This window comes from Pongo pygmaeus, chromosome 3 (genome assembly GCF_028885625.2).
Source record: "Pongo pygmaeus isolate AG05252 chromosome 3, NHGRI_mPonPyg2-v2.0_pri, whole genome shotgun sequence".
In the NCBI taxonomy this organism is placed as follows: Eukaryota; Metazoa; Chordata; class Mammalia; order Primates; family Hominidae; genus Pongo; species Pongo pygmaeus.
In genome coordinates, this window is record NC_072376.2 from 92270064 (window position 1) to 92282116 (window position 12053).

At 33.2% G+C, this 12053-nt stretch overlaps 1 protein-coding gene across 1 annotated transcript in view; it reads right to left on the reverse strand.

Annotated features, from left to right (window-relative positions):
* The window catches only part of ANTXR2 (ANTXR cell adhesion molecule 2), a 160078-nt gene that overhangs the window by 113297 nt on the left and 34728 nt on the right, over nt 1-12053 (reverse strand). Inside the window, exons 8-10 of the mRNA XM_054484525.2 lie at nt 8517-8577; nt 6003-6101; nt 4172-4241 (exon numbers count right to left, since the gene is read on the reverse strand). Of these exons, the coding sequence (XP_054340500.1) occupies nt 4172-4241; nt 6003-6101; nt 8517-8577 (230 nt within the window). The remainder of the gene's footprint in view (nt 1-4171; nt 4242-6002; nt 6102-8516; nt 8578-12053) is intronic.

The window sequence follows — 12053 nt, forward strand, 5'->3', positions numbered from 1 at the left end:
AGTTTCATCTGATTTAGATATTTATTTCATATTTGCCAGAAGATTCTGGCCAATGTTTTTGAAAGCACATTTAACTATACCATATGCCTCCTTAAATCATCTCTATCAAACAAACTGTAGGATAAGACTCCGGTTCATTCTGTTCTGTTTTTCTTTCTTCACAATGTGTTTATGTATATTTACCCAATTTGCTCTGTTCTTCTTGCCAAATTACAGGTTTGAGATCTCAACTATTGCAGAACAGCTGTGCTACATTGTTCATGTCTCACAAAACAAGGGTCAGAGAATAAGCCCACGTTGCAAATACTTATAATACTTGCACATTAAATTGTGAGGCTAGTGCCCTGGATTAGGGAACATCCAAAGAACATCAGAGAATGCATCCTATTCAAACTTAAAGAAGACAATTTGGCACAAAGGAACCACTTTTAGAAATAAATTTCTAAATAATCTACAGATTTTTCTTGGTAAAACAGTTTGTTTAATCATGCACCATTTTAAAAGTAAACTGTGTTCATCAAAAGAAATAGAAAACAACCTCACTACTATGACCATTCTTTCTGTTTAAATACTAAGAGTTTGTTCATCTTAGCCTAAAAAATCTATATCAAATAAAGAAATTTAATAAATACAGATTTCTGGATTTATCAGACAGATCTATCAAAAAAAGTTATTGAAAGACCCATCTGAACAATGCTCAAAATGATATACCTGGATAGGATTTGCCCAGATAACTTTAACTTTCATTTACTCCATAACATCAAATTCCAAATGACGACCTATGTCCTAGCTACTCAGCTACATTCTTACTCCCCCATCTCCCACATGCTCTTTTAAACTAAAATCCACAAGCCTTAAGTTTTTAAAAGAATAATCCTCAAACAAAGTGAAATTCATGAAATAACATAAAGATAAGAAAAGAACGGATAGAGCAGGCTAATGAGATGAGGCACATGCCCATGGATGCAGCTCTGAGACTGTGCATCTGGCTTTGAGGCTCTCTGTCTAGGGTTACTTCACCAGCATGTTGTTAATTATTTAAGTGAGAGAATGAGGGGAACTATCACCACATCTGTCACCCTCACACAGGAAAAACCTTCATTCATTGTTGGGCCAGATGTGTTTATTTGAAACATAGACTAACTAGCTACTTAATGGGTTTGAATCCTTAGCCAAAAGCTAATTAGGCAAACATATTAAGCATCAGTCACCTTACAAGGCTAAACTGTTTCAATTGTGTTGATTTCAATCCAGTCTCATAAGAGAGCTCATCACCTACAAAAGTGTCTGAAGAAAATTCAAGGCACAGGAAAGGTCCAAATTACTTGCAACATACTAAGTAAAATAAATAATGATGTCCCCAAATACCCAGTACATTAACAAATAAAATCTAAAGCTTTGCTTCAATGGTATCATGTACCTGATCTAGGAAAGGAAGGCAAAAGTAATTCTTTTAGACACATCTCTGTCCCAGAACATTCTCAGTTTGCTTGTAGGTGAAATATTAATGTCAAAATCTAAATGAATGATGATTTCTCATGTCTGATATTTATTATGCTATGTGTGATTAAAAAACGTATCTCCTGGGTATTTAACCTATCTACAAATAATTAAAGTGTATCACTAGCCCCGGTGGTATTCTCTTCAAAAGAAGACTGTGCCCAAAGGCAAATTCTAGAGAAAACAAAATCAGTGCCTGGGATAAAACAGGCATAATGCATTTTATAACTACTTCAGAGAAGAAAGTAAATTACTTTCCTTAACTAGTCACTATTATTTAAAAGCCAAGATTTTTTTTTTTTTTTTTTTTTTTTTTGCTGCTTTAAATAGTATGGCCCCCCAAAATAAAATTCTGACCATTTTCCTCCATCCTGGTACAGGTACCTGATCCCAGCAATCAAATGACCTCTTTCAGATCGTTATGTTAACTGGTAAACAAAAATATTTAAGAAAAATTCATTCATCCTTTTATCCACCAAACATTTAGTAAATCTACTATTAGTCAGACATTGTGTTAAGTGCTAGTAATACAACAAGAAACAAGACAAAACGTGTCCTAGTAGGAAGTAGAAATGTAATAACAGACAAACAATTGGCTTGGAGAAAAAATAAAACATGAAAAAGGTATACAGGTTACAGACTCAAAAGAGGAAGATTGCATGACTAAATAGGGTGATCAGAAAAGGGTTTACTGAGAAGGTGACATCTGAACTAGACTTAAAGAAAGAGTTTACGTGCTCCATTGACATACAGTGTTGGTAAATCATAAGTTTGGATTTGTTTTGTTTTACTTAGACTAAGTTCACATACGGTTCTAGATCAGGGGAAGAGCAATCCAAGCAGAGGCAACAAGAAGTATAAAAGTGCAGGAGCAGGAGTGCGCAGGTGTGGTCAAGAACAGCAAAGAGGCCAGTGTGACATAACTGAGTAGGAAGAGCAAATAGAAGATGAAGTCTGAAAGGGAGTGAGAGGCCAGACCCTGTAGAACCTGGTATAGTATTACACTAATTAGACCTTACTCTGAGTGGGGTAAACAACTCATCACCGAGAATCTTAAGGGAAGAGATGACATAAACTGATCTGTTTTAACAAGATCACTCTTGGGAAGGATGGAAACAGAAAGACCAGTTGAGAGACTAATAATCCAAGCAAGAGATGACAGTAACTTGGTCTAGAACGGTAGCAGTAGAGGTAGAAAGTAGAGATTGGATTTTGGATAAATTTTGAAATTAGAGCTAAGAAGATTTGTTGATAGACTGGGTCTAAGAGAGAGAAAGAAATCAATAATGACTCAAAAGATTTTTACCTGAACAACAAAAATGATGGAGCTGCCAATGACTAAAATGGAAAATACAGTTTGGGAGATAGATTGGGGGAATATTCAGGAGGACCAACCTGGAATTACAGATTCAGTAAAACAAGACTAAATTTTAAGTCAATAGATGTATCATGACTAATACAGACACGATTATTCAGAAAGCCATTGAGTCCTACAGTGTGCTTGGGGTTAAGATGGCTCCACAAGAAAGTGACTTGCCTCAAATTCCAATGCCAATTTAATTTAGCCACAGGCATGTTGTCAATAACATAGATTATTACATGATACAGAAAATGAATAATACTCTTAGTTTTGTAAGCCATCTTGTGCAGCTCCTTTGAAATGATTTAAAATAGAAAGCTGATACTGTTCCAATTTACTTGCATGACCAAAAGTGATGTGCGATAGATATCTTGAATATTTAAGTATCCACAAAAGATACATGTTCGAGTCAGCTTAAAAATGCTAGAATGATTTTCTTAGTTTCCATAGAGGAAAATATCATTTTCAGTCTCTAAATACTAATCCAGATTTTGGATTGTGGCCTTGTATATGTAATTTTTCCCTGCTTTCAGTATCAGATCTATATAAAGAGATCCTAGAAAACTGTATCCTATTAACTACCTTAAACATGCTCTACTGTTGGGCTAGAGAATATTTGAACTATTTGTAATCATTTGCTTCATCATAGAACTGAAAAAAATCACAAATGGGAACACTAAATTATCAGTAGAATTATTTGTGTATAAACAATTCAAATAAGACTCCTTCATCCAAACTAAATTTATTTTTCTTTTTAGCAGATATTGTGGTTTTTTGGCCACACAAAAGAAGATGAGAAGATAGACCTTAACAGAAATGGAACACAAAGCATAAGTTAATACAAATGTACAAGTATCTCCTAGTGCAAGGTGTGCCTTTTTTTAGCCATGTTCTTGATGCTCTTTAATCGCAATATTTATTAAATACTATAGTAATTATTGAAAATCTCACTTTTGAACTGGGTGTGCGTGTGTGTGCATGTGTGTGTGTTTAAAATAACATTTATGGCTCTGATTATTTATAGATTCTAATAATAGTTCTCAAACCCATCCAGATAAATATTCATAGAGCCTTTTAATCAGTATTGAAGAAACTAGATAAAACACTTTTTAGCATTTTCAACCTACTAAGAGTATAGCTGAAGTACTAACTTGCTTGCCTAGTACTAAGTTAAATGGCTTGCTCAAGGCTTACTTTTTAATGCTCTATATATCAAAAAAAGATAGAATAAAATGACCAATGTATATGTCATCATTTTCTAATAATTTTTTACTAAAAATGTTATAAAATTGTTTTAAATTAAGTACTTACTCTCCAGCTTTATTCAGGATAGGTGCAGGACAAAGCATAGAATTAAGCTGTACACTTACTGGTTTTACACCTAGAAAATAAAATGCCACTGAATTAATAAAGGGTTTTATGCATCTCACACAGTTTCATTAATAATATGAACAGCATGCTTCAATCAGAGTTCAAATGTGGAATACTAGATATATTAACATAAAAAAACTAAAGAAAGAGAAGTAAAAGGGAATGAAAAATGGAAAGAGATTATATGCTCCATTGACATACAGTGTTGGTAAATCATAAGTTAGGATTATTTTGACTTAGACTAAGTTCACATACCATTCTAGATACTATAAAATATATTTTCTCTTAAATTTTTTAAATATCTCAGATTTTAAAAAACAAATGTTCTGTATTATTTTAAAAGCACACTTTAGAAAAGATGAAGGAAGATGAAAGTTAGATGTCCAAAGGAAAATGAACTTATTTCACAAGTTTAATAAAACATTTGTCTACAATAAATAAATGCATTTTATGAAGTCGCATACTTAAATCGCCCTTGTAATTTTAATAAAATATGAGAAAAATGATTTAGACTAGAAATATGCAGAAAAGTTACTTAGTCAAATTGATCATTCTAGAATCTAAAAGAGGAAAATACCAGTTTCACTTATTTGAGGATTTACTTTAATAAACTTAATCTTACGTAGCTAAACATGAAATACGTTTATTTTATAATGAACTCAAATATGTAATCAAAAGAAGCTAGGTGAAGCTAATGCTTAGATACAAATGACTACTGAATAAAAATAAAATTATCTTGTCCTACTCAATTGTGGAACCTACTATGAAGAGAGTTTGTAAATTTTTGCCTTACTAAAATTGTGATCTTAATAGAAAAGAGAAGAATTAATTATGACATTTAGCATGCTGAGATCCTCACCATTTTAATTCAATAAACATATATTGAAAAGGTACTGTGTGTATGGCCAAAGCTGTGTTAACTGGAGTGTTTATACTCAGATAAACAGCAAAATGGCAGATGAATCTAAAAAAAACTCTACCAGAGTTTACAAAGTTATAAAGTCTGCTTTACAATATAAATTTTGAAGGGCAATATAATAATTAATAAGGAAAAACATTTATATAGATACTCAAGATGCTCAGAAAACTAAGGTCTATTTAAGAGGGAGGGTTTTTTCAGAATGAAAATAAAAACATACTCTTGGCTTTTTTAAAAGTCAAGGACAGGGAAAATTAAAACTCAATTCAATAAATATGAAAATTATCAACCAACACTATGCTGGGTGAGAATTTGAGATGCAAAAATCTATAAGGCAAAAAAAGACTATCTTCAATAAACTAACAAATTATTAGGAAATTAGATAAAGAAAACAAGTGACAAAAAAAAGAAAGAAAAAAGGGAACATGTAGGAGAGAAGCCGAAGATAATTAGATTTTAAGGCAAGTGTGACAAGAAAGAAGCCTGAGGAAAGAAGCAATTAAATCATGTGGTTGATGCAGTAGGTACAGAGTACAGTCAGGAAAAGTGGGTTCAAATATCAGCTCTGTCCATTATTAGCTGTGTCACCACATGCAAGTAATTTCATTCTTTTAGCCACAAACCATCATCTGTTCAATGAGGGTAGTTAGGACAGGGTCCAGCATTTGTTAAGTTATAAACAAATGTTGCCATTATTAAATAACTATTAAATAATTATCACTACTATTTGTATTATCATTCAGAGTTCATTTCTTTCTTCTTTGATTAAAAAGATGTCAGCATCAAAGAAAACATTTGATGCTGATGTGCTTTGCAGAGATTAAGACAACACTGAGATTACTGGGGACCTACTTGTTGTGTATGTTTCATTTACAGTGTAAGTGCAGAGAACACTGCCATTCCGACTGCCCAGCATGAATCCTCTTCCACTTAAGACAATCTGAAATTCCTCTAGAAATAAAAGGAAAAATAAACATTTAATCACCGCTTTACCAAAAAAAAAATAAAAAACACAAGCTGAAATGAAAGTATTAAGGTGCATAGAATAATTTTTTTCATACTATTCAGTTAACTAATAGCAATGAAGACATAGCTCTATATTTCCAACTGTGCTGGCTTTCCTAGACCCTCTAGGTAAATGTAGTGAAGATACCATTCACTGCCACGTGGGGATGCATTATTTTATTTTCTAAACAAAGTGATTCCCAGTAGTGACCAAGGTATTAGAACAGAAGCATTAACAGTCATTCCCAGACAGATACTATACAAACCTCCTCAATTTCTATCCTTAGGAAAATACCAGGGAAAAAAAACTTGGTTTCTCCCTACTCTCAGGTATTAAGGTTTGGGAATGTAAATAAAACTAATTAATTATGTATGTTTTTTAGTTCTTAGAAAAGTCATATGTAGTACTTTCTTTAATCTATGCCTGTTCCATACAGAATTCTTCTTTAACCACTTCTTCACCTTACTAATCCTGATTCATTTTCTATTTCAAACCTATAAATAATCAAAAGATCATGTATTTTGAATCACTAATAATCGATGGCCCATCACAAAAGTTGATTTAACTTACTGTACCATTATTTATAGTAGAAGCAAGCACTAAAAAATGTTAGAGAGTGAGAGAATAGGCTGGAATGAAAGTTAACTGATCAAATATCCTGACAGACAATGAATGTTTACTGCTATGCTGCAACATAGTATATTAACTATTTTAATAGTGATTAACACTTGTTTAAAAGGTAAATTGAAGCACAAATAAAATTTTAAATAGTTTATTTGAGCAGAAGATTCTTGAATTAGACAGATCCAAATCAGAAGTGGTTTGGCAGCTTTACCAAGGGAATACAAGGGGGAGGCTTTTATAGAATCAACGTGGAAGCAAACCAAAGAAAATATTTGACGGGTTATACTTACACAGTTGCCTTATTTGGTCTATCCCGTGGAAAGTCCCTAGTGATATAAGTTTGTTGGTTGTTTTTGATTGGTTGCACTTAAATTCTATTTTTCTTAATGTAGGCGTTTACAATAAATAGTACAAATTAAATTCCAATTATATTTGTAAATCAAATAAGGTTAAGGCTACTTATGAGGCCTAAGTGTTTTTGCCTGCTTGGGGCTTCTTCAGGCCTGTTCTCCATTTTAATTTAACATTACGAATCCTCTGAAACTTCTCATATCTAACATAATACAAGTATAATATAGTCATTAACTACGCAAGAAACTACTGCCAACCCACTTTTCATTTACTATGTTATGAAAGGAATTTCACTTGCAAGTTAAAATAAAGTGCAGGTAAAACTTAAAATGTGATTCGGTAAGAGTATGGGCATTAAAGTCAGACAGGCAAAGGTCAAATAGGGTAATTACTAGTAGCAAGTACTGAACCTGTCTCTGCCTCAGCTTCCCCATCTGTAAACCAGGGATGTATAAAACTTTCAATAGTGTTATTATAAGGATTAGGTAAAGTTATAAATGCAAACAACCCAGCATACACTCAGCACAAAATTGGACTTTAATAAACAATAGCTACCACTTTAATATTAATTTTCCATTTATTTTTCTTTGTTATCTCTAGAAATGTATTAACCTTCACTTTTAGGAAAGATAATCCTTCCCTGGGATGTTCAGATGCACTACGTTCCTTAAACATCTCCATATTCATTCATTAGGGAATCTAGAAGATGCAGAATGTGAGACCATGCACAACCGGCTGGGAGGCTCTATGGTAAATTACACAACATATTTTCTCCCTCACCAGACCCAATATTTTTCCTTTTTAAAGTAAAGTCAGGTTAAAATGAACTGTAGGTCAGGCTTGAAAAAGAAATAAAATAGGCCAGAGAGAATCACACTCTGTCTGGGCAAGGATGGCTGGGAGGTGTGAAAACCTGAGTATGTGCTTAGCACCAGCTGATGAAGCCACCTGCTTCCTTCCTGCCATCCGTCCATAAGTCACTTCCTTATGTGCCCTGAGCTGGCAGATTCTGTACTTTGTCCAGGTCATCAAAGAGGGAGCTCAAAGTCTACATATACCTGACTGTTTGTATAATCAGACAAAAGAAACGATTTCATATTTTATTTTATTTGCCATAGGAAAGGTCTCAAGCGTGAACTAAATATACAGAAGATTCTAAAAGCCTGTCACACAATATGCTCATTATTTAAAATAACATTCCAATCTTAAAAATTTGAATTTAAAATAGAAATATTTCAAGGAATTATTTAAAAATTCTTACACAAAAAAGATGCCAAAAAAGTTAATTTTGCTATTCTTTTTCCAACATGAGTTTCATATCATATATTTTAGCTAGGAAAAAAATACAATTTCTTACATGGTATTTTTAAATTCTAAACACTTACCCCCCACACAGACACTTGAGGGCTGCAATTCTAGGATTTCAGTACATGACTGAGCTAGTATCTAAAAAAGAAAAAAAAAAAAAGATTACCAAGCTATAGATCTAAATTACAACGTGAAGTAAATTATAAGATTAGTAATAACCTTGAGGTCTTCTCCATACTTCAATAGATCTCAGAGAAAATCTATTAACTATAGCGTGTACAGCTACCAAGTTCTTAGGAAACTTCTGCACTGTATTTCAGGGTATATTTTAAGATCATGTACTGATATGATTATGTCCTTATTTGATTAAAGTAAATTCAGATAAGCACAGGAAAAGTGAGCATTGTCTCAAAGTCTGATAACCTTGGGTATGAACAGATAACTAAAATTTCCTGCCGCCATAAAATCTATGTTGACCTTCCCAATCAAGCAAAAACAAGATAACAAATCAGACCCCCTGTTTAGTAATGCTGTCATGTTTTCTGTTCAGAAGACCAATGTAATATCAATATCAATAAAAAAGCACTGCTGACTGGGTGCGGTGGCTCAATATAATATCAATAAAAAAGCACTTCTGACTGGGCACAGTGGCTCATGCCTATAATCTCAGCCTTTTGGGAGGTCGAGGCAGAGGGATCACTTGGGGTCAGGAGTTCGAGACCAGCCTGGTCAACATGGTGAATCCCGTCTCTACTAAAAATACAAAAAATGAGCCAGGTATGGTGGCTCACGCCTGTAATCCCAGCTACTCAGGAGGCTAAGGCAGGAGAATCGCTTTAACACAGCAGTGAGCCGAGGTCATGCCACTTCACTCCAGCCTGGACGACAGAGCAAGCCTCCGTCTCAAACAAATAAGTAAATTAAAATTAAAATTAAAAAGCACTTCTCTTTATTGGACAGTGGCATTTCTATTCCATTTCTCAGGCTTAATTCCTGTGGGTGCTATTCCCTCTTATATGCATAAAAAATTACAATTGCAGAACATAGACTCCTTATATGAGCCAATATTCTTTTTAAAAACACAGACTCCGTACTCAAGCATTCCCAGAACACAGGAACAGAGCTGCTCTTCTTAGCTTGTTCTGAGAAACAGAAACCACCACACAAGGGACAAGGCTACAACTGAAAAACAATGATGAAATAAGCTGTTCCTCATGGACAACAATCCTGTCTTTATTTTTAGAACTGCTCTGCACTATATTATCAATCAGACAAATTCCAGATGATCTCCAGAATTCCTTTCTTGACATTCCTTTCTTGGCAGAAGTTGAAGACAGATGATTTACAGCAGTTTCTAGCATCTCCTGTTCATAACTAGAATAGGAAGTAAGGACTGTAGCAGGAAATAGACATGCTTTCCGTGCTTTCTTTAATAACAGCGAAACTGTAAGTTCTCAGCCCCTAAAACCAACTGTGTCAAATCATGGAACTTTGTTGCTGAATATACATCTCTGAGAAGCGGGAAAATTTGTACTTTTTAAGATAACTTTCCAATAAACTCAACTTTTCATATAGTGATTGAGGATTTTGTGATTAGAAAACAAACCTCGTAACATTTTATATCTGAGAAACCGCAGATGAGGCCCATTTAAATCCAGAAATGACCAAAGAGATTCCATAGGCACTCAAAGACCTTTCTGCAACCAAATACCTCCTCTTGGTCTGCTACTTTATCCACAATAACCAACATTCAGTTTTATGGTTTCAAGAATTAAGAACTCTTGTTAAAGGTTAATGTGCCCTCTTGGAAGGGTGGTATTTCAAATCACTAACATCTTTAAAAATTTGGACACAGTTCAGATAACAAGACTCTGAAGGAAATAGAATAGAAAAGATTTGCAAAGGAATATGAAGCTGAAAAGGTTCCAACTAACAAAAATGGGCATTATAGCTATAGCCTTGGCCAATCTGAGATAACAGTGACAACAGTGAACCATCAAAATGGAAGGTTAAAGGAAAACACAAAACCCCCAAATCTATTTTGTCTGTTATCAGTCCTGAAGGAATTTATCTTAAAACAGATCTTATTAAGGAGACTAATTGCATCTTTCAGTTTACAATCTCTTTATTAGTTATTTAGCCATAGCTTTATCAGTGTTACTGAAAAAATATTTCAAGTACCCAGGAAAATTATGAGACATTTAAAGATTACATCTATTGGCAATAGAAACCATTTCTCTACAATTCCTCAGAATAAAGTAAATCAAAAAATTACAAAAGGATTTTCTAAAGATCATGTCAAAAAATATGCATCCAGAATGACCTCAGTGAATTTGTAACATTATATTTGTTTTCTCTCTTCTACCAGCACTGACCATAAGTCAATCAGATTTCATAACATTTAAGATAATTGTACATATGTTGACTTGGTCTTTTAATTTGATCCAATCCATCAAAACATTTCTAAATAAATGAGAGTTCCAATAGCAATATCAAATGAGCAATTCTCCTAAGGAGATCTCTTTAAGGCTGAAGAACAAACACCCTCCAGGACTGTTGGTGATCTACATCTTTGGAGCCAGGCCCTGTATATCCCCTATAAGGTATTTTAATTTTAAAGAAGAGGTTCAGGATGATTCAGCGATTTATGTTCTATTAAAGTCTGAGTTTAAAGAAATCAAGTTAAATTAAGCAAAGATTAAGGATAGCTAATGTTAGATATATCCTGCAGTAAACAGCATAGCTTATATTTGCTAATAACAATACATTTACATTAATTCAATATTCATAATTAATTCTTTTAATAAAATAAGTTTTTCTAAAAGTAATATAATTGAATGGAAAAGTGACTCAGGTAACACATTCATTGAAAAGCAAGTAGTCAGAGCACAAGTCATAACATTGGTATCACAATCTAATGTTATCTAATTGAATTTCCATGGCATGTGCTGCTCTCTAAAGTTTATTTAAAAAAAAAAAAAACTCTTTGGACCTTAAATTATATTATTAGTGCATAACTCAACTCTTCTACTAGAAAACAAACTTTTTGAGGGAAGAAATGAGATTGAATTATACTACACAGCACATTCAGGGCCTTACACATTGTTTTGTGCCTTCGGTACAACCAATAAATGCTTAAGGAATAAACATTGAACACATAAATTAATGACGACATTAAAAAGTCTTATTAACAAACCAACAATCATATTAGGACACAGACGAGTCAAGATAAAGTTAATTTATGTGATGAAGCATCTATTTTTTCCATAAATTATGAATGTTGGAAATCCAGAAATCTATAATTTGAAACTAACTTCACCAAAACCATTTCCAAATGAAAAATAGAGAGGAGGGAGAAGAGTAAGAAGAGAATTTGTGCATTTTTAGAAAATGAAATTTGTTCTAAATTTATTCTTTTCCATCTAGAGTTTACCATGTTCCAATATTAAGAAAGCAACAACTAGAAATCAAAATAATTTGATGTCTGAATGCAAATAGTTTGCACCATAAATTTTTTTGAACAGTTTTACAAAAACAAAAGTTAATAGTCTATTCTCACCAAGTAATTATACAAATTGAAATGTTCAAGATATTAAAATGGGTGAACAGACACT